Source organism: Seriola aureovittata, chromosome 17, assembly GCF_021018895.1.
Source record: "Seriola aureovittata isolate HTS-2021-v1 ecotype China chromosome 17, ASM2101889v1, whole genome shotgun sequence".
In the NCBI taxonomy this organism is placed as follows: Eukaryota; Metazoa; Chordata; class Actinopteri; order Carangiformes; family Carangidae; genus Seriola; species Seriola aureovittata.
Genome location: NC_079380.1, coordinates 1,593,277 through 1,616,479, shown reverse-complemented (window position 1 = coordinate 1,616,479; position 23,203 = coordinate 1,593,277). Strand labels below are relative to the sequence as shown.

The window sequence follows — 23,203 nt, the reverse complement described above, 5'->3', positions numbered from 1 at the left end:
CTTAATGTGATGCAGAGAAATGTGTCTCGGGGGGAGACACAGAAAAGCATCAGCATACAATCACAACAATTTTCTACCTGCCTCTCCAACCCATTATCCCTCCCTTTATACTGTAATCCTCACAGGGTTATCCTTCGTCTCAAATCAATGCTGAAGTGATGAGAATCACTGCAAACCCCTAACAGGCTTCACAGGAGAAACGAGGGCAATGAAACAGAGAGCAAGAGAGAAACAACAATGAATAAAGGACAGAGAAAGGCTCTATGTGGAGATGAAGGAGGTTAGTGGATGTGTTAGAGGCTTTATGTACATCTGAGTCACTTTGGAGTGAGGAACACAGGGCAGAACCCGGGGAACAAGACAGCTGATCTAAGCAACTTCACATTTTCTGGAGCCCCAAGAGATCTGTTTGATTCTGGACAGACTTCAGAGAATGGAGTGTGGCACTGCCAGTGAAATGGTTTCTGTGGAGGACAGGGTTGATGATCTGTCAGTCCAACATTTTCATCCTCAGGATGAAGTACGGATTGCCAAGGAATTTTGATATTCATGGTTCTGAGAGGATGCTTCTGATTAACCACCTCTAGAGCAAAATTTTAAACGTAGAGCAAAAATTCAAAATAAATCTACTGGAGATTTTAATGTATAACAATGTGTGTGGAGACCATAGACTTTAATAAAGATGGACATAGTCTCCGTGACGTCACCCACAGGTCTCTGAAGAGTGGTTTTGAAGCTCAGAATGAGCTGCTTAACTGTTGTGATCTTGGCAGTGCCAGACTCCTAACTCCCCCTAACTCCTAACTCCCAGCTAATCCAAAAATGGGCAAAGAGATGGGGTGTAGGTGGAGCTGAGACTTTCGTACATGCCGATTTAATAACTGTGACAAGCATGAGCTCCTGTTAGCATTGTTAGCTTAGCTGAGCACTTGGGTATCTTGCTAGTTTATTTCTTCTGTCAAGTTGGACATTTCAACATGGGAGTCTATGGGGATTGACTCACTGTTGGAGCCAGATTTTAGTGGTGATTAGAGGAACTTTGTTTTTTGGCACTTCAGTGTTGGTTTGAGTTTTCAGCTTGATGCTTGATGGAGACCCTCCATAAACAACCAGATAAATTACAGAACATCTTTCTCTACCACTGTCTAATACTTTCTCCAGACAGGAACACTGATAATAGATGATTTTTCAAAGAAGAGGATTAAATACAATGCCAACATTTTTTTTATTGTAAAATTGTAATGTTTGCAATAACTACTGATGTTTTAGCTACAGTAACTACGCAGCAACTATCGTATGGTTTACATGAGGAGATATTATGGCTGTGGAAAAATAAAGAAGTTGTTTTAGGAAACCAAGACACAGTTTTTCAAATACAGCACTAAATGCTAAAAGTAAAGATCGTGGTCATTGCCAATTAAAAAGGGAAATGTTACCTGCAGGACATGAGTTCTGGTCTCCCGTGTGAAAGTGTGATGTGCTACACACTCATCTACAATTTTGACTTCCACACGCTTGCTTTCTACCATGGACTCCTGTGTTTGCACTAAATATTGTGTGTGGCTATAAACTGAAGTATGGAATCATATATTAATTGGTAGGAATACAAGGCTGTGCAGCCCCACTTGTCAAATGTTGCCTGTGTTAAGCTAACCTGTCCTCAGAAAACCATTTTACTACAGAAACAAATACATGGACAAGCAACGTAGAGGTTAGATGTTTGTTTTATTGTTTGGATAGTCAGTATTTTTGGATGAGGACTAAACAGGCAATGATCAGGACATAAGGTTTTCTGAAGTGCTGCCCTCAGTGGTTGGGTTTAGGGCTTCATTTAGGTTAAATGTTAGGGGTTGAGATGAACCACAACATCCACTGTTCAGGTCTACATCTCTTCCCCTTATTTCCTAAGCTGGTTTGGTTCAACAAAGGGCCATACAGTGATGGGGAAACTGTGAAATTGAAATTGTGAAAGTGAAAGTGTCTTAATTGTTTCAGTTGCAACAGATCAGTTTACCCTCAGCTCTTAACGTCTTGGCTCTAACTGTCCTGATTAGGAACATGGTGAATGATTTAGTACAATTGTTGTGTCCTGTGCTAATGGCTGAATTGAAGAAGGCTTTAAGGACTGTGGTCACTTTAGATAACTGTTCCTTCTCTTGCAGATTTCAGGCTGACTGATGAGCTGTGAGCAAGAGCAGCTGAGGGTAAGTCTTGCCTGTATGTCCTGTATGTTAACAATATGTTCTGTATGTCCACAGTATGTCGACAATATGTACATACATTTAACTACAGAAACTTTCATATACCTGATTGAGATTTGGTTGGACAAACACTGTATTTGTGTTAATGTGTGTCTGTACAGTATGTGTTGTTTTGCATTTATATGGTATTTCAAGTTTATTTCAACACCCTTCACTCATCAAGAGTGCAGGACAAATGGCAGTAAAACGATATTCTTCATTGTCCTCCCAAAATATGATGCTGTCAGCTGTTCTCCAGTCAGTGGCTGCACATGTGTCCACATGTGTCCTGCTGCCTTCAGGTGGTGCAGGGATTCCATGAAGTGAAGTAGAAACCTTTCACACAGTGCAAAACAGATAGTGTCCATCATATTAATTTATAGATGAATGCAGGTGGGGCAGGTGGTGGTGATTGTCGCTTGACAAGAGCTTCAGCCATCGTTGCGTTAACAAGACAAGAGGTTGTAATACGACCTCTGAGCAGCTACATCTTCAGGGCAGACCTGAGGTTACAGTGAGTCACTATCTGAAAGTGACGAGTCGGACAGGGGCTAGCTAGCTAGCGTGCTAACATCAGTAGAAGACAAGATGAGATTGAGAAAAGAGTTAACATTACTGTTTCTCTCCACCTCTGGAGACAGCTGTTGGTCAGTAAAGGAACGAAGTTTAATGCTGAAATCACAATGTTTCTTCTAGACTGGTGAATAAACTAAGGTGACCAGGTCTCTTAAATGAAAAATGGAGACATTTCCAGTTTGGTGGTCAATAAATCACTAAAATATCCGATGTTTTTATCTATGAAATTCAAAGGGGGACAGTCCCAGTTTCATGTATTTTGACCATGGAAACTGTTGTTCTGTAATAAACTATGGTTGGAGATAGCAATGTGTTCAACAGTGATTTCTGAGGAGGGGGAGCCTTTGACTTTTTAAAGGGCCCCATCCTACTTGAGCAGAAGTTTGGTCATAATTTGAAGTGTTTTACATCATCACAGATGTTATTTGGTACATGGTTATCAGGGTTACTATTCTGTTGTGAAGGAATGCATTTAGATAGAAGCCTGGTTATGTTTTAAAATGGGGGAGCAAACATGGAAAGATACATAGTTGGAGGGGGGGGGTTCTCCCCCAGATATAAATATTCTGATTTAAAACAGATTTCCTGCACTTTTACACCACTTAACTGCCTTGATTAAGTTAACTAACAGTCCCCTGCTCTAGTCGAGATTAGTTAGACTGAGGTACTGTGAAAACCAAGAGGCTCTGATCCTCTCTTCTGATTGGCTGACTGTTTTCTGAGTGATCCAATAAAAATACAGCAGTTTTCAGGTAAACAGTCAGAGAAACCAAATCCTGCAAGGTTAGGTGGTGGGTCCAGATGGGCGGGGCTTGGATATGGCTGAGGGTGGTGACTGCTTTGTTGTGACATCACAAAGTTCCAGAAGTCCTGACGGCTGGCTTTAAGGCTCAGTTCCTGAATACAGGCTGTGTGCATTTCTCTGTCGACTGAGAGCTTTGATACTTTCACAGTATTAATATAAAACTGTACGACGGAGTATTGGGGCCACATTTGGGAAACAAACAATCTGAAATATCAAGAATAAAGTTGGAATTTTGAGAATAAAGTCATTATATAATGAGAATAAAGTGGTAATTGTAGGTTACATGTTGTTTTAGAGGGGAAATATCCGAAGCTTTAAAATGAGGAATGTGGAGCATCTTGTGAAGTTCTACTTTAGCTGGTTTCACAAATAAGGAGATACTTCATCTTTTGGCTCATCATCATCATCATCATCATCATCATCATCATCAGCAGCAGCAGCAGCAGCAGCATCAGGACATTGAAAAGACTGTGAAGAAACTGAGTCTATTCTATTGTCAGACAGACAAACAGCAGCTGCCAAAAGCAGCTCAGGCTGACACTGACTGTCCTTTCACATATTTGATTAGTTGATGTAATATTACTAAATAATTATGTTCTTCCTCTTGAAATTTTACATTCTTAATTCTCTTATTAATCAATATTAATATAATGACTTTATTCTCAAAATGACAACTTTATTCTTGTAATATTATGACTTTATTCTCGACCTCTATCACTGTCTGATTTGGTTCAGCAGCCAAACAGGACAGGAACAGACTACAAAGGACAATCAAGACTGCAGAGAGGATCATTTGCACTAAATCACATCACCACAGATCCATCTCACCCTGGGCACAACCTGTTCCAACTTCGCCCATCTGGGCAGCACTACACAACTCTGTACGCCCGCAAAAAACCAGACACAAGAACAGTTTCTTTCTACCATCATCACCCTGGCAAACACTTAAATCGATGATACAGGAACAATAACCTCTGACATCAAACATTGCACACTGTAATATAGCACATAATGTACATATGCACTTATTCCCTGCCCACATATTTATCTCGTATTAATTATTTATTATTTAGTTTTTTGTCTGACCCGTCCAACACTCTTGTCTTGTTTTAACTGTATATATATATATGTATATTTATATGTATTTACCAAGCAGCATTGTAAAACCGGAGACAAATTCTGTGTATGTGTCCACATACTTGGCCGATACAGCAGGTTCTGATTCTGATTCTGGTACTGCAATTTCAGATTTATTTTTTTACCTCAGTGTGACCCTAATGCTCCATCATAGAGCCTAAACCTGCTTTCAAAGAAGACATGGACGTCTACCTTTATACCATATGGGACCTATGCAGAACATTAATTTAGAGGAAGTTTTGGAGGGCATTATAACGGATTCTTTTCCACACCCAGAATTTTGACACTCACATAGATACACTTTGCTCTGGGCACCAAAACACCACAGACACGGACAAAGACAATTTAAAGGTCAGGAAAATACCAAACTGCTGGAGCGCTGCTTGTGCTGCTCATTCAGTGTTTGAACCAAGAAATTTAAAATATTAAATTTCAGTGAAGAAACATTTGATTTGTTGTAACATCTTTTTTTTAGTTCCAAATCCACACTTCGGAGTTTCCTATAGCTTTTAATAAATAATCTATTGATAAAAACTGCCACATACTAATATTAACATTCAGTGTATTTAACAGGAGACATGCAGTATCTACTGTATTAATCTGTTTGCCTTTCATCAACACTGTGTGTACTGTACATGTTGTATCAGATGGAACAGATTACAGGTCGTGTCGTCCTCTTTGTAGCTTCATGTTTGCCTCCGACTCTGGTGAATGTATGTTTTGATTCAGCTGCTGTGTCTGAAGCATCTGTATGATGAGCATGTTTTGGTCTCATTACTGACTTGACAGGAGACTTGAGGATATCAGTGAAGCGGGAGTCTCATTATAAATCTCGTAGATTGAGCAGAGGTAGCTCATATCCACACTTAATTAGTCCGAGATCTCGCCTCTTTGCTGCCTTCGTGCCTCATGGGAGTTTGAGTCTAGTTTTGTATTATATTGCCAGGTTGAGCAAAAGTGATTTATTTATTTCTTTATATTTTTCCAATAACCAGCCGTGAACCTTAAAAAAAATACAGAGCGGTTACAGCAGCGGTGAGTGGATCTGTGTTTCGCTTTGATGCCATGCAGCATAACTCTCATTAAATTGTGGGAACATTTTGAGTCTAAAAATAAACTTCAAGCCTTAGTTTTATTATTCATGCCGTAGCGTCTTATTGCAATCCCCTCTACACACAGCTACCAGCCGATTTCATTTCTTTTTAATTGTCCATTGCCATAAAGAAATGAACAAGTATTTCCTTCAGGATAAAGGGAAATGAGAAGCAAATAGATTACACTCTCAGACTCGATATGGACTCAGATTTTGTTTTTATATTTTCTGTGTGGTTATTTGGCCTTTGGGGCATTTTTTTTTTAATAAACACGCTTTTTTTTACCACACAGATTCCATCACTTGTTACTATTTCAGTTCAGTATTTCTTCTTTTCTCTCTGGGGTCAAACTGATATGCCAAACCGTTTCCCTGACCCTGTGCGACCTATTAAACCCATTCAAAACATGTTATGACATTTTATAAAATGTGCTTATGGATTTTTAAACATTGGGTATTTAATATTATAATCCTGTCTGGCCCTCTGTTTTCCGCGCTTGACCTTTGTCTAACCTGAACCCTGGGATCAAACGACCGTGACGTGACCGCGTGCGTTTGCCATTAACATCATGCCGATGAAGCGCAGACGTTAGCGTTAGCCAAAAGGTTGGCCACTGCCAAGGGCCGTGTGAAAATATTAATTAGCTATACACGGCCAAACGTACAGGTCTTACAACCAGCATCTTTTTAACAAGATGAGATAACAAGAACAATTTGGGTTAATAGAGGAATTACATGGAGCTGGCAGTCATGATGTGAACACTTTTATTTTACACGAAGGATCTTTACACTCCTAAGTGTGCACTGTACCAGCGTCTTCACTCTGTGGCGTGTCTGGAATTTGTTTGCATGCGTCTTTTTTCCTGTCTTTTTTCCTGTTGAATTTCTCAATTGATCTATTTGCTTTCTTTGTACGCAATCACCTTCAACTAAACCTCTCGAAGACTGAACTCTTAGTCATCCCGACTAATCAGTTTCTCCATCACTATATCAGTATCACCTCTTCATCTCTTACCCCCAGCTGGGTCGCAGGAAGCCTTGGTGTCATGTTCAATGACCAGCTCTCCTTCTCTAACTATGTGGCATCCATCTTTCGGTTGTACTGCTTTGCTCTATACATCAGAACTAGATTTACCTCCTCATAGTTATATCCCTCCGCCACTCAGACTAGTTTCAGGTTATGTCCTTGTTTATCCAGAGTCATATAACATATGAACCATTTGTGTGAATTTTTGTCATAATTACTATGTGAAGTCTTAAGTTATTGCTAAAAAATTGTTTGTTTTGTGTGGTCACACTGACCATGACCTTTGACCTTTGACCACCAAAATCTAGCCATAACCCATCCTTGACGGTTAGTGAATGTTTGTGCCAAATTTGAAGAAGTTCCTTTACTGAGATATCATGTCCACGAGAATGGGAATGATGGATAACCTGAAAAACGTAAGGAGCTTTAGTTCATGTTCACATCAAATATCATAATCGGGAAAAATGTGATCTCATGCAAAACATCTCCGATCTTGAGGTGGATGGACTACAACAGCAGAAGACCACGACAGGTCCCACTTCCTGTCACTAAGACCAGAAACCTGAGGCTGCAGTGGACACAGACTCACCAACGCTGGACAGGTGAGGACCTGGTCTGATGGATCTGGATTTGTGCTGAATCAGCAGATGGTAGAGTCCGGATCCATGGAGCCAACCTGCCTTGTGTCAACAGTCCAGGCTTGTGGTGGTGGTGGTGGTGGTGGCGTGGTGGTTTGGGGAATATTTTCCTCTTAACAATCAATCATGGTCTGATTGTCACAGTCTGCGTGTTGTTGCTGACCATGTTCATCCTTCATGGCCACAGTTCACCATCTTCTAATGGCTCCTTCCAGCAGGATCATGCTCCATGTCACAAACTGGTTTCATCAACATGACAGTGAGTTCTGTGAACTTCAGTTCAGTCTCCAGACCTGAATCCTGTAGAACACCTCCGGGATGTGGTAGAACAGGAGACTGGCAGCATGAATGTGCAGCTGACGACAAATGATGTGATGCATCATGTCAACATGTAGCACAGTCTCGACATCTGGTGGATCCATGACATGAAGAACCGAGGCTGTTTGAGAGCAAAGAGAGGAACTACCCGGTGTTAGGAGTTCCTAATAAAGTGCTCATTGAGAGTCCAGGCTAAAGTTTAACCCAACATTCAGCTCCCACATCTTCATGAGCTGCTTACCATGTTGCAGGTGGATCCGTGAAATGAAGAATGGAGGCTGTTTGAGGGGAACTCCACAGCAATTTCTCCAGAAACCTCCATCTAATGGGCTCATGATGATGGTGATGATGTCTTTGTGAGAACTTCAAGGAGAAGCTGCAGAAGTATCCAGGTCTCTTCAAGAGCAACTGCAGGACGTCAGAAGCACAGTGTGATGCATGGAAATGAAGAAGACAACCTATTACTACAGTGGCACTCCGTCCGTGGCTGTGAATGGGTTTCAATTAATAGCCTTCTTTATTATTAAAGTGACTCCACTACAAGCCTTTGATAGTCTCTAAACTTTTTTCTAAAGACAACTTACAGCTGACTAATCTCCAGCAGCTGCAGCAGTGCTGTTTTATTAAAGAACAACTGTGAGAATGTTTCAATTTATCACCTTGAAATGTTCATTAATTATGTGCTACTAACAGCTATTTACGAGGACACTTTCGCTGTGTGTGTGTGTGTGTGTGTGTGTGTCGTCTTTCCCACCTCTCCTCTTCTGTCTCCCTCTTTCCTTTTCTTTGTGCAGTGGTGTACGGTAGCATCCTGCTGCAGAGAGTAGATTTAGTCATTAGCCTCTCTCTCTCTCTTTCTCTCTCTCTCACACACACACACACACACACACACACTCGCTGCGAACTGGTGGCCGAGCAAGCAGGATTTTTACCCCCAGAAGGAAGAGAGGAAGAGAGCGGAGTCAAAGAGAGAAGTGAACAGGGTCCCAGAAGAGTTGTTTTCAGTGAGTGTGATGGTGAGCTGGTGACGGAGGATACGCAGTCTGCAGGTCGCACAACTTGTGTTTTAAAGTAAAGGAGGAGTCTGTGTCGGCGCTGCAGGGGAAAGCACTCCTGTCCAGTCACCATGATGATGTATCTGTGGGTAAGTTGTGTTGAGTACTCAGTGTGTGTGTGAGTTTGTGTGTATCTGCAGATACTGTTCTGATCGGTGATTCTACATTGTCAGGACCCTGTTGTCTGTTGGGAAGTGTGTGAACTTGTTATCCTGTAACAGTTCAGACAACGTTACGTCTACTTCTACACACAGTACGTCCTGTGCATCAGTGCAGGGATCAGAAGTACAGCAGGCAGGGCAGGGACCGGGATCAGTCAGACCATCAGAGGTGGTGGTGGCTCTGCAGGTGGAGCAGGTCATCCTCTAATCATATCCAGCTCCTCCCGTCCACATGCTGAAGTACTGTTGGACAAAGACACTGACCCGTAAATTGGTCCTGATGGTCAGACCAGACCAGACCTGACCGGCACCTTGCATGGCGGCTCCCTGCCACTGGTTTCTGACTGTAAGTGTGGACTTTTTTTTTTCTTTATTAGTGACTTTGCGGAACAAAAAACAAGTGTGACAAAAAGGAACATATAATGGCCAGGCGTTTAAATGACAACAAAACAATAAACAGCTAGAGAGACGTACAAATGAAAAGAACATGATCTGTATGTATGTGTGTATGATGTGTGTGTGTGTGTGTGTGTATTTTTCGAGGTTTATATGCGATGTAGTCATATGTATCGGTTATGTGTCTGTCTTTTGAGTGGAAAGGAAAGTATAGTGGACATTAATAAAGTAATATCAATTTAATCATAGGGAGAATGTAATAAAAATAATTGAAAAAATTATGAATAAAATAATAATAATAATAACAGTAATAATAATAATAACAATAATAATAACAATAATTATTACAAATTATATTCTGTCAAAGTAATTAAGTGTTAAAGTTAAAAGTAAATCAACAAAAACAATTGCTAACATAATATTATTAAAATGTAATAAAATATAATATAAAATTGTGTAGAATAATAATATAATAATTCTTAAAATGTTAGATTATAATATTATAATATTCATTATTATATTACATAATAATTATGATTTAAGAATGTGAAGTTACGCAGTGATGGGTGATGAGGTCAGGTCGGTTACTGACATTTCAGACGCACTGACTAAGAAGTGGTTTAGATCAGGGTTTCTGAAACACTGAGACTCCCCAGTACGACTGCACTCCTCTATCACTTGCTGAAGGTTGGTGAGGTAGTCTTTAGTCTTTAGTACACAAACACACTGGCACACACACACACACACACACACACACACACACACACACACACACAAGCACATACACATTAATAACCCTGAGTTCCTGCAGGTATTTTGCCTTGGAAAAGGGAAACAGGTGTTGGAAAGAATTCCTGGTAATCTGTCTTTGTTTCCAGAGGATCTATAAAGTTGAACATAGCTCATGCAGTGAGACTATATCCGTTTCTCAATACAGAGTACAAGTACAAGTCCGAACTCCCGTACTTTGGAGTTTAAACTTCTAAACTCCAAGGAGGACTATTTGCATTTGGAACAGCAGCGTTCTTCCTAATATCAAGCAGCTCAGCTCAGCACATGTTTAACACACTTGTACCTGACTGTATTGTGACTAATTCATCTAAACTCAAATCTACACAGGCAGAAAAACAGAATTGAAACTTAATATCCAAATTGTAATATATGTTTAAAAATATATATATATATAAATCTAGCAACATTTAATATGAAGCACACTGCCTCTGTTCATTTTCATTTATATATATTTATCTTTATTGAGATGTGGTGGTATATTTGTACAAAAACGCTTACACAGGCAGAGCTGATGTTAAACTGCAAATCACATATTTTTTAGCTTTAACCTTTCAGACTAACCAGCAGCAACAAATATTACATTTCAACTCAAATTTCATCTTCCAAAAGGAATTTTACCATATTTCAAAACACTACATAACACTTTTTCTACCAGGATGATGGTGCACACCGACCGGCCGCTCATCTCAGGAGCTGGGCAGCGAGCTGCTGAGATGACTGCTGGAGTCACCCGGCAGGACGGTCCTTACAGCTCTGAAAATACCACCCGAAGAATTACCACACAAATGTTATTTGTTTAGACCGACACATATTTGAAGTCTTAATGGAAAAAACATCAAAACTTAATGAAGTGATATAATAAAAGACGTAGAGTGAAATTTGTCCAGCCGTTGTCACTAATTGGTGTGAAATGCATTCTGGGATACTTAGCTGTCTCTAGTCCATGCGAGTCACATACTGATGCATCCTCGGTAAAACGCGCAGAGCGAGAACACTTCAGGATATCTGATCTATACTTGGGTGGATGTGGACTTTGAATTGGAACAGCACTTGGGCTGAGACTGATGACGTTTCTCAAGCCCACAAGAACACAAAGAACACAGATTGAGAAACGGCTCATGTTGCATTTTTATTTATTAAATGTTGCGCTAAAACAAAAGAGAATTAGATCTGATCTAAAGTGTCAACCTTAATGATACAGGATAAAAAGGATGGAGGGCTGACTGTGAGATGTTGAAGCTCTTCCCGCTCTTGTGATCTCATCCCCTCGTTATGAATCTCCTCTGGACAATCAGCTTGGACAAGCAGTCACTCACATCCTTCTCCTAAGTCGTCGTGGCAACTGATCAATTCTCTTAAAATGGATTCTGGGAGAGGATGAATCACCAAGAACCATCTCTATCCGATCGGCGATGGAGGAGGAAAATTAAAACAGTTCATCACTGATGCAACTTCAGGCTTTTCCACTGTTGAGTCATGTCTCTCAGTCTGAAGACTTTTTGACATTACATATCTTAATTCAGCTTCTAAAGGGAAGTCTTGCACAGAAGAGATGGCTCCTATTTGTTTCACTTTATGATATCCATACATATAGCAGTGTATATATACATATATATATGTGTATGTATATATGTAGTGCTGTAATGAAAATCCTCACAGGATGCACGCAGTCTAATGCATAGCTACAATTTGGCTATGTGCAAACCAAGTGCATGCTATTACACGGCCAGTGTTAATCTGTAACTTTTCCACATTAAAACATCCAAAAACAACCAGACCTATGTTCTACATGTTGTTGAGTTGTGTTCTTAAATTATCCCAAATGTTTCCATCAATTCTCAAACCAGAGAAATCTGTGATTTTAACCATGGTAACAGTACGGTTCATTGGTCTCCTGTCAATGACATCATATCCTCTATGATCATGTGTCAGTGTACGCCTTGGTGGTTTTCAGCTCTATATCTGAACAAGATGAAGGATTTTAGTCGTCGGACGTCTGGATCTGAAGTTATCAGAGAAACAAGCTGAGGAAATGTTAGACAGCTCAGCTCCCAGCTGCTGGAGACGTCCTGTCCTGTGTCACTGAAGAGCGTCGGTGAATCTCAGATTTTAAAGTCAAACTGCTTTATTCAGTGTTTCTACTGGTTTTAATCCCCTGGTGTGTTTGTTATGGAGAGGAGGACACCTCTGTGGATAATTCAGCTGCTGGTAAAAACCTGCTGAATGTCTGGTTCATAAGTTATCAGAGAAACAATCAGAACAAAGGTCAGCATCAATCTCAACTCCAACTCTTCCCTGAGTCTCTGTCCTCCGTACAGCGTCGCTCAAACACTGACTTTAAATGTCAAACTGCTTTATTCAGTGTTTTTAACAGTTAGAATCACCAGGTGTGTTTGATTCCCTGAACCACTGACACTGAAGGAATCCAAACTGGGAGGAGCTTATGGCAATGGTGGTGAAGACAACAACTCCAATGATCCCCCGCTATTTCATGATGTCACCCAACACAATATTTTGTTATTATTTTGACAGAGAGACCCCTAAAGGAAGAAAGTTACAGACTGTGCCTTTAAAACTCAAGTGTACAATGGACAACTGAAAAACATAGCTGATGCGCACCTGGTGTAGACAGGCTGCGGCTGTCAGTAGCAGAAATCAGTAGGAAATGCAGACTTTTTTTCTCAGCCGAAAGTCAAGCATGTTCTCAGTGGCTGTTGGACTGATTTTGTTTGTGATTTTCATGGACGCAGTCTCAAGGCGCCGTCCTTAGAGACAAGGTGGAGAGCTCAGACATCCAGAGGGAAGTGAGAAGGAACCAGTACGTGGTGTCAGTTAAAGTAGTTTGGGCATCTGTTCCTGGGCACTTCCTGTCAGAGGGTTTTGAGGGACATCTAACTTGAAAGATCCAGATTTTAGTGGCTGCATTTAGAAGGAACTGCCCATTCAATGAGCCTGATTTTTTTGAGAGTTTTGCAGGGAAATTGATATGAGACAGGAATGAGTCATTTTTTCTAGTTAAGCAAATACTGTAAGTTAAGAAGTGCTTTGGATGCACCTGACAGTGTCGTTTGTGGTGACACTCTACCTCACCACAGCCTGATGAACTGTCTTCTCTTCTCTCCTTAACTTGTGTGTTTAAATGCACTTTGCTTTGGATCAGTCAGACAGTTATACCACAGCTTCAGAGTGTCTCCTCCTCCTCGCCTCCTCCTCATCACACACAGGACTGTCTACTGTCGTGTGTGGACTGGCTGTTGTGGTGGGAGTGCATGAGGGGGTCATCTCAGGTCATGTGGGTGTAATTTGGGACTTATTGGACATATCATATTACTGGGAATAGGAGGAGAAGGGCTGATTTTTATTGGCTTTGTAGAATGGACCCAGTTAATTGGACAGCATGTACTGGAGACTTCATGAGAACAGCGGGGGGATATGAGATATTTCAGATGCAGAGCTCTTTGTCTGAGAATCTCCGTCCACATGTCTGAGCTTGAAGATAAGATCAGCTGTTTGGGTTTGGTGACCAACAACTCTCAGATAAACATTTCTTCAACTGTGCTGACAGTTCTCAGGTGTTTAACCAGCATCTGTGACGACAGGACTGATCGGTCAGTTATGTAACTGACAGCGGACTGATCGGCTGTTCATTGGTAGGGTCGGGAATTCAGTGCTCACCTGCTGTTTGCAGACAGTCCGGCGAGGTATTGTGGGTGTGAGAGCAAGATAAGCAGTTAATTATTCTGATAGAACTTAACAGTGTTGAAATTAGTTTCTCAAGCACTTTTGATAGAAATGATCATTTTGAAATTGGTCTGTAATTGCTAAGTGAAAGAGATACAGATGAGGTTTCTTCAGTAGTCTCTGAATAATGACTTGTTTGAAACAAAAAGCAACAGAGGTCAAAGACTAACAGCAGGAAATACGTCTGTTAAAAAGCCGCCTTACCTGAATTCACCTGACATACTATCAGCCACAACCAGGAAGTGAGAATCCTCCACACATCCATTATTTTCTTAGTTATTATCATTACATCATTTGTGAGGTGTTTATTTTTTCTGATGTAAAAATTGCAGATGTGAGCAGATGTGGATGGAATTACATTCAGAACTCTTATTCAGTTCAACACTGACATTTCATTCAGAACTGCTCTTCTGGAGATTCTCTCTATAATATTTTCAAATCAATAGCAACACAAAGCAAGCCGTCCCTCCGGTGTATATCGCAACTAAATCTTTTTGACATTTTTATGAAGCGCAGCCCCACATCACATGCAGCGGGCCTCAAATTGAATATTGATTCTAATGATCTCTTCTTTGGGGCTGGAAGAGTTTGAATCTTAATAAAGAGGGGTGAAATCAGAACCATTCTCAATTTGGAGGCAAACTTCACACGGAGCCCTGGGGAAATTCAGTGGTAATGTGATAGATTGTTGGGTGCCTCATTCATGAAACAGATTCCAGTGAACTTTTTGAAGCGTGGTGAATCTTTTCGTAAATTTGTTTCGGTCTCTCCGGAGCACACAGACTCCATGTTGGGGGCTGTAATCTCAATTAAATATGAACTCTTCAAATGAAGTGTACTGCTGCACAGAGAATAAGACTTACTAAAAAAAGTATCAAGCCTTCTTTCATTAAAGGTGTCCTAATATTTCTCAATTAACATGTCCCACTCCCAAAGCCCTGGAGTCAGAAAGAACACAGACATTAAAAGACATCTGAAGGGTAGACTTTAATTAATTATTTTTTCTAAAATGTAATTTTACAGGCTGTTTTAATGATGGGTGGACTTTAGTATGATCTTGGTCCTGCATCTAGTGTGTGGTAAGGCTCAAGCTCCTAAACCACTAGGTCAGGGTAAGTAAGTAAGCAAAGCTTTATTTATATAGCACCTTTTAAAACACACACTTCTTAAGTCATCCTCCTGTTTCTTAATGTAGACTGATTCATCTCATTTTCACTTTGCCTAATTGTCGCCCCCCCCTCCATGTTGCAAAACTTTTAAATTGTTTTTAAATCTAATCTAAATTTCAATTTTCTAGTTCATCCTCAATTTTATCTTGTCTTCTAAAGCACTTTGCAACTGTGTTTTGAAAGGTGCTACATAAATGCAGCTAATTGATTTTTATTATTATTATTATTATTATTATTATTATTACTGTTATTATTGTTATTAAAGGTGTAGTGCTGCTGGAGCACATTGCAACGATATTCCACCAAGTTTTTCTCCAGGTAATGAAATAAAATCTTCACAGTTCACAAAATGCAGTTGAAATTCATAAACATTTTTAAGCACTTGAAGATCTGATCATCACTAATGCTTATGTCATGTAAGAGAGCTAATAAAAACAAACTGAATGGTCAAAGTTGTCATATAGACATTTAAAGTGCATTTACATACGGCATAACGTCCTTTCATATTCTCTATAGCAACCAGGCTAAAAACAAATCTATAGCTGAGCTAGCTGATGTCTTACGCAGATCCAAATGTGTGATGACAAAATATTTTATCTGGTTAGAACATGGAGGTAAAACGAAGGAATGTATCATAAAGCTCTGGTTCAAAAATGGATGACTGTGTCTTGAAGTTGTTATGTAAGGTGTACTCGAGCGCCCTGGAAGTTGTCTGTAAAAACTAGAATCACCTCCTCGTGGTTGTCTTCCTCCTCCACTCAGACTAGTTTCAGGTTACGTCCCTGTTTATCCAGAGTCATATGAAATATGAACCATTTGTGTGAAATGATGTCATAATTGCTGTGTGAAGTCTTGAGTAGCGGCTAAAAAGTGGTCACCATGACCTTTGACCTGACGACCAAAATGTAATCAGTTCATCCTTGAGTCCAAGTGAATGTTTGAATCTGCAAATAATATACTTCAATGAGTATTTTAAACACAGTTGGACTGAATGCTCTGGAACAACACACTCTGAGTGATTGACTCTGGACCTGCTATGTGTGTGTTCACTGGATTCATCTTGACATGTCAGTGTTTCCTTCATGAAGCTGGAAGTGTTCAGGTCACACAGACCTTCCACCAGCACATCAGCACACTCACATCACCCATCACGATAGTTAGTCTGAGCAGTGCTGTGGGCTGCAGCAGAGTAGATTTGGCTCCGTGTCGCCGTGCTCAGAGGGCTACCAGCGCTTCCTGTTTTGTAGTCAATTATGCAGGGTTTCCTGAGTGCTGGCTGAACAAGCACTCCATATATTCCAGCAGAACAGCAGAAATATGATGTGGGTGCAGGCGGCTGACGGGTATTAATGGCAGGCACTGCAGCAAGGCGAAGAGAGCCCCGTGCTGATACAGTGGGGGGAAAAAAAAAAGACAATTTGGATACAGAGTTTTTCAGAGGACGACAAATCAGTGCAGAGCTTTTTTTTTTTTTTTTACAACACATGGAGCTGCAGCGTTTCATGCAGGGTTCTATTAGAGAGCCTGGTCACTGACCTGCTACTGCCACTATGAGCTCAAACTGACACCAATACATGTGTCTGAAACATGTTTGTCTTGTGTTTTATTTATTTGATTTTATTTATAGTAGGGTTTATTTTAATCATGCATTATGAGACATTAAGACCAGTCAATCTGTACATGTGAGCTGTTCTGGCATCTCAGCTGAACTCTTTTTATTGAATTTGCTGTTTGCTGTTTCCACAACCTGTGATTTGTACTATGTCGATTCGCTGTTTGAATCAATGCAGCCTCATTTTAAAAATCCAAATCATGTGTTAGTTCATATATCATTTATTTATTTTCTGACTTTCCAACCCGGTCCTATCACTTCCTACTGATGTACATTCTTTAAAAAGCACACTCACACATACACTGCCAAACATCTAAATGCATAAACTGCCACTTCATGCACAGTACAGATTCAATAATGAATAAAAGACGCCTTCATTCACAAACTCAACCAGGAGACGTTTCAACTTTTACCTTCACATCATAAAGTAGCAGTAGCTACATGTCACTTTCAATGTCGGTGAGCTTATCAACATGCTATGATGTGGTTGGTGTGAGGCCAGAGGGCGGCTGGCTTCCCTTATCATAGTCCTGACTAATCACAGTTTGGCAGTGGCATGACGGTGGCTTCATCTGATTGGTTAATCATTCTCTTTCTCATCAAGAGATGAAACTCTGACCTGGCCTAGCACTAACACTGTATCAGCCACTGCCAGTTACAAGCTAACAAACAACATAAACAAATAAAAGATGCTAACTATGCTAACCGTTCTGATCTGTCTGCTAGTCTCTGGTTCTGGTCTCGGACTCCTCCTCTGAGTCTGGGTCTGACTGAGGCTCAAACATGTGGCTGAGTCTCTCTGATGTTTCCTCCTCTCACCATCTTGATACTCTCTGCTCTTTCACCTGTCCACCTGGAGCAAGCAGGTGGTGGGCGGGGCTCAAAGCCTGATCCAGATTTCTCAATCAGGAAGTAAGAGGAGATGAGCTTAAGATCCAGTTTTATGTGTGAAAACCAAGTTAAACTAAATATGAATGATAGCAGAGGATTTTTACTGAGTTTAAAACATGACTGGAGAGAAACTTCAATACCCTCATTAAAAAAAAAAAGCTCAGTAATTTCCTCAAACAGCTGGTCACTGTAGTGTTAAGCTACTGCACATTTGGTGCAGACAGAGCCTGATGATGATGACACACTCTCAGGTGGATTAAACTGATACTGACTAATTAAATAGAAAATGTGACAACAACTAGTGTGAGAATCTTATCAAGGTGCAACCAGTGGATCAGCTCAGTCCAAAGACAAATCAGGAGAACAACATAATTAGCAGCTCAGCGTTAGTTCATCTACAGTGGATGTTTAATATTTTAAAATCAGGATGTGAACTCTGCACTGCTTTTATCAGCAGAAAAAAAACCCAAAACAAACGTCTTTGCTGATAATTAAACTAAGTCAAGAGGCCGAGTGGCCCTCACTGATTAACTATCATCATGGTCTTAGCTGAGTGGAAGCTGCTGCTGGATGATCCCTCTGTCATGTACCAAATACAACATAATAACCCTGAGAGTTTACACACAAAATACTTTTAGTTTCAGTCTTTTCAAGGGGTCCACATCGATGCAGTGGTTAGCACTGTCCCCTCACAGCAAGAAGGTTCTGGGATGAATGTGATTGGCTGTCTGTCTCTACATCAGCCCTGTGATAGACTAGCAACCTGTCCAGGTGTACCCCGCTCTCAAGCAATGTCAGCTGGGATTGATTTTTATTGTAATAGAATTTTTTTTTTACTACCCAGGTCATATTTTCAAAGCGTTGTCCATCATTTGTATCATTCATTTATTATAACATTACTCCTCCACCCCCACCCACTCACCATCTAAATGCAGGGTGTTAACCCTCCTCTCATGAGCTCTTCTTGAATTTGTTACACAACTTGTCCCGATCATTTGAGTGGCCAGGAGTGACACTAAATGTGTTTGAGAGGACACTTAGTGTGTATTGTATGCGAGTGTATGACGTCCTGTAACACACAGATCAGGGAGGCGGTGCAGTGCAGCCGGGAGGAGGCGGTGCATCCATCCTTCATGTGAGGCCAGAACAGGTAGAAACTGATGACGTTCACCTTCCAGGGGCACATACATGATTTTACCAAAAGGAAAACTGACTGACTTCAGCCTGAAAACACACAACACATTTCATCATGTGTAAGAATATGCCACGAGCGCGTGCTCTCTTTCATTTGCTGATCCACCTCTTTATCCAAACTTTGCCTCCTACCTTTTTGCCCAGCAGCTGTCTTGATTATTGACCAAATGGGCTATTTGTCTCAAACAAGTAACCATCACTATTTACCAAATCGTATTTCCCTGCTCGCCGGGCTCCGGCGGGGCTCATTCAGCCACATCAGGCCTGTTATCGGCCCTATCATCAAGCTTGAAGCGTTTCCACGCTGTGCTCCACTCAATGGAGCCTATGAAAAGACAGGCTTCTCTGCCTAACAGCTTGCACCAGGCAATCTGTACTATCACACACACACACACACACACACACACACACACACACTGAGGCAATCTGTGCTATCTATTAGCTGAGAGCTGAGCGTAGTCTATTCCCCATGCCCTGAACAGTACTCTCCTCCTCAGACATCTCCTCAGATTCAATCAATAGCAGCTAGTTCACCACAGAGAGTGCTGCCCGTGTGAGTGTGTGTGTGTGTGTGTGTGTGTGTGTGTGTGTGTGTGGTCTGGGTATTACTCATTTTGTGGGGACCTAAATCTCGTTTCACAGTCACATTATGGAGACCCATAATGTAAACCATTAAATGTTAAGGTGAAGACATGTTTTATGTTGTTTCCCCAAAAGTGACAAAAGTAAACGTATGTGTATTCGTGTGTGTGTGTGTGTGTGTGTTTTCATGCGTGTGTTCACACAAAGGAGGAGAAAAAACAGAGACAGTGGGGGTACAGGTGGAGAGATAGAGTGGAGGCAGGATTGAGATGGAGCGATGGTGGAGGCAGAGATGAGGATGAGGATGAGGATGAGGGACGCTGATGCTGCTGTCTTATCACAGTGGATCTGTAACCAGAGCACTAGAGTCACTACAGCCTCACTCTGATTCAAAGGTGCTTCATTGGCAGGAAAGTTTCAAAACAACATTGGCAAAGCATCAAAATACAATTCAGCCAAGTCCACAATGTCAGAGAAAGTGAACAATAAAACAAGATTGATATATTAATTATATATTTACAGTATATTATATGCATGTGTGTGTGTGTGTGCGTGTATGTGTGCCTTGAAATGTGGATTTCAAGACCTACATTGGCTCGTTTCTGGGCTCAGGGTTTTGGTATGGAGGGGGTCTGGGGGTCTCTCTTCTGAATGTTAATGATCAGTGAGAATCAGCCTGGTTCTGCTCCACAGGCGTGTGTTGGTGTTTTTCCTTTTGTATCTGCAGAATCCTGCATGTAGAGATTCTGTCAGTGTTTATCCCAGCGGGTAAAGCTCTCTCTCTCTCTCTCTCTCTCTCTCTGACCTGCTCTCCTCCATGTCTTCCTCCTGCACTGATATGTTGATTGCTTTCCTTTTCAGTTGCAGTTAAACCAGGTCAAATCACTTCATATCTACATATGAAACCCTGTAGTCACTTCACACACTGGCCTCCAGTTTCACATGAGTGTGGTACGGGGGGTTTGGAGTCTGGGGGGGGGGGCATAAAAAGCCCAATTTAACAAACAAACAAGTGGAGCTAATTAGAAATAATGTGCATACAAAATAATTATAAGTTATTATTATATTCCTCTGTCATAAACTTGCATGGGATGAAACAGAAGCAGAAAAACATCAGAGCAGTAGTTTGTTGTAGTTCATATTGATACCTTTTGATTTTATCCATGTAGTAACATATACGTTCTGTTGTATCTTCATTGGCTTCTTGTACGTTTCAGAATTTACTTTAACATAATCCTGATCACATTCATGGCTCCAGTTTAATGGACTGGCCTCCCCCTCACTGTCAGGTCAGCTACATCTGTACCATTATTTAAAAAACCTTTTAAAGACTCACTTGTATAGGATTACTGTTTATTTTCTGTTGGTTGTATCTGTCATGTGGTTTCATGTGGTTTACTACACCGTTGTTTTATTGTTGAGTTCTATGCAGTTTTGGCTGGATCACAACAGCGGGGCCAGAGTTTTAATCTGGAATGTCCCTGACTGACTGACTGACTGACTGATTGACTGACTGACTGACTGACTGATCATATTTCCACCACTGGTCAGCTGAGTCTGAGTGTCTGGGTCTAACAGGATCTATTAGGAAGTGTTTACAGCTGCAGTGTTGCTAACTTAGCTCATTGTCTCTAGATTTACAGACTTGTTTTCAAACAGACTGGGTATAAACCTGGTTCAGGTCTGGACCGTGTATGGATGCCGACTGGGGGCTCAGGGTTACACCTCTTCTTATGGCAGTCTACAGAGCTGTTCTGGTGTCAGCAGGGAAGAGGAGGAGCGCTTCCAATACACTGAGCCTCGCCTCCATTACAGCAAATAAACTACTTTCATTCCATGTATCATTATTTCTAAAGGAAGCAGAGGAACAACTAAACATGAGACACACAGAGCAGAGAGAGAGAGAGGGAGAGAGAGAAGTCATTGGTAACGAGGCTTCGTACTAACGACTCTGACCAACTCTACATATCAAACAGTTAGACATAAAGACCTGCCTCTAATAAAAGTCTGTCACATTATGGCATTATGGGCTTGAAGTAAATAAAGACTAAACTATTGTGGATATGGACGGAGGATGTGCTCTTTGTGAGAGACTAAATAAGAAAGATAATCTGTCTCATGCCTGGCTGGATCACCTGGTGAAGCATGTGCCATTTGGGCTTCGTCTCCCAGGTTTGAGTCCAGCCTGTTGCCCTTGGCTGCGTGTCATCCTCTCTCTCTCTCTCTCTCTCTCTCTCTCTCTCTCTCTCCTGTGACTGTAATAAAAGCAAAAGCCTGAAAAAATAATTGAAAAAAAGTTATTGTGTCTCTTCTAACTTTCTCTCTGATCACGTTACAGTGAATCCAGCTGAAATCACAGCTCAGTCTTTGTCTTTCAGTTACGTGTTTGGTGATTTCGTCAGACGACGTCACAGTTATAAAATCAGCATTTGAACATAGGTGGTCATATAATAGGATTAGACCTAGTCTTGTTTTAATAAACTTGTTAATGTTGTTCCTATCATAAGCAGTATCATTAGTAACAGAGGTGTCCAAAGAAAAAACAAACGTTTATTATGATGTTTTTAGTGTTAGTGTTTGATCACATCAAAGCCCAAGTCAGCTGAATAAAGCTGAGCAGCAGCTGCCTCCATGTTGAATTAGTGGCGGACATTTCCCCAGCTCAACAGACACACACACACACACACACACACACACACATACACACTGCTTTTACATCATTTCATAGCTTTAGGTCTCAGCCTTTTCTGGCTGACATTTGAGTTCCACATCTAGACTGAATGACCGTTGCCGCCGGTGTTCGATTGCCTTGCTCTGCCATGCGTTGGAGGTAAGAGAACACGCAGCCACAAATAGATGTACACACTCACTCTCAGTATACTACAGACACAGTTACACACACACACACACACACACACAGTCGCAGTGGAACTGGCCTGCCGAGGAGTGTCTGTGTCGGTGGCTCATGCACAAATAATAAAATGACCGTGTCAGCATTTCAGCACAGTAATAAGAAATAAAACAAATACTATAAATTCTCAAATAAAAGCCAGTATTCAAATAATGTTTGGCCTGGATAAAGACGAGGGGTGGAAATGTTAAATTCAACGTTAAGTGTGTGACTTTCACAGCAGTTTCTCATCAGTAGAACTACAGAGTCACAACTCGTTTTATTCTCTAGTTGTTTCAAAGTAAAACTCGACCGAGACAAGGAGCAGTTAGCAGTTTAAGCTGCCTGAATCTTTATAATATGAAGTACATGTACACACTGTTGTGTTGAGTTTCATTAACGGTACCTCAACAGTGATTCAAAAATTAAAGGATGGCAGTGAGAAATAATTAGTGATTGAAAACAGCAGAGCAGAGTGAAATCTGGACACAGAGGCCACTGTTTGATGATTTGTGGTATTGTAATTTTTAAAGGGAATAAAAAGGCAGTAAATCAGTAAATCATAAAACTACAGAGTGTCTGAAACTAAATAACACATTTTACTCAAGTTCTGCAGACAAAGCATAAATTATCAAGGACGTTACAACCACAAAAACTATGTGAATAGTGTAAAGATAAAACATTAGACACAAATTAAAAGACACATAAATGATACAATGAATTGTGTATGGATTAAAACTCATTAAGAAAATTAAAATATTTGGACCAACAATTGATTAGTAAAAAAAATATGTTAATTAAAAGTTTAAAAATAAGACATATAAAACCAATAAAAGGAATAAAAGTAAAATAAAAAGGTAAATTAAGACCAGCAAACCAGACGACT

The 23,203-nt window shown here is 40.7% G+C and overlaps 1 protein-coding gene across 3 annotated transcripts in view; it reads left to right on the top strand.

Moving 5' to 3' along the window:
- rbfox1 (RNA binding fox-1 homolog 1) overlaps window positions 1–23,203 on the top strand; it is a 342,107-nt gene that overhangs the window by 140,463 nt on the left and 178,441 nt on the right. For 2 of the 3 annotated variants that reach the window (XM_056400638.1, XM_056400637.1), the window contains one exon: window positions 2,163–2,204. In XM_056400638.1, the coding sequence (XP_056256613.1) occupies window positions 2,178–2,204 (27 nt within the window). In that variant the 5' untranslated portion in view covers window positions 2,163–2,177. Of the gene's footprint in view, window positions 1–2,162; window positions 2,205–8,842; window positions 8,979–23,203 lie in introns of those variants that run through there. The other variant, XM_056400639.1, reaches the window with a different exon arrangement.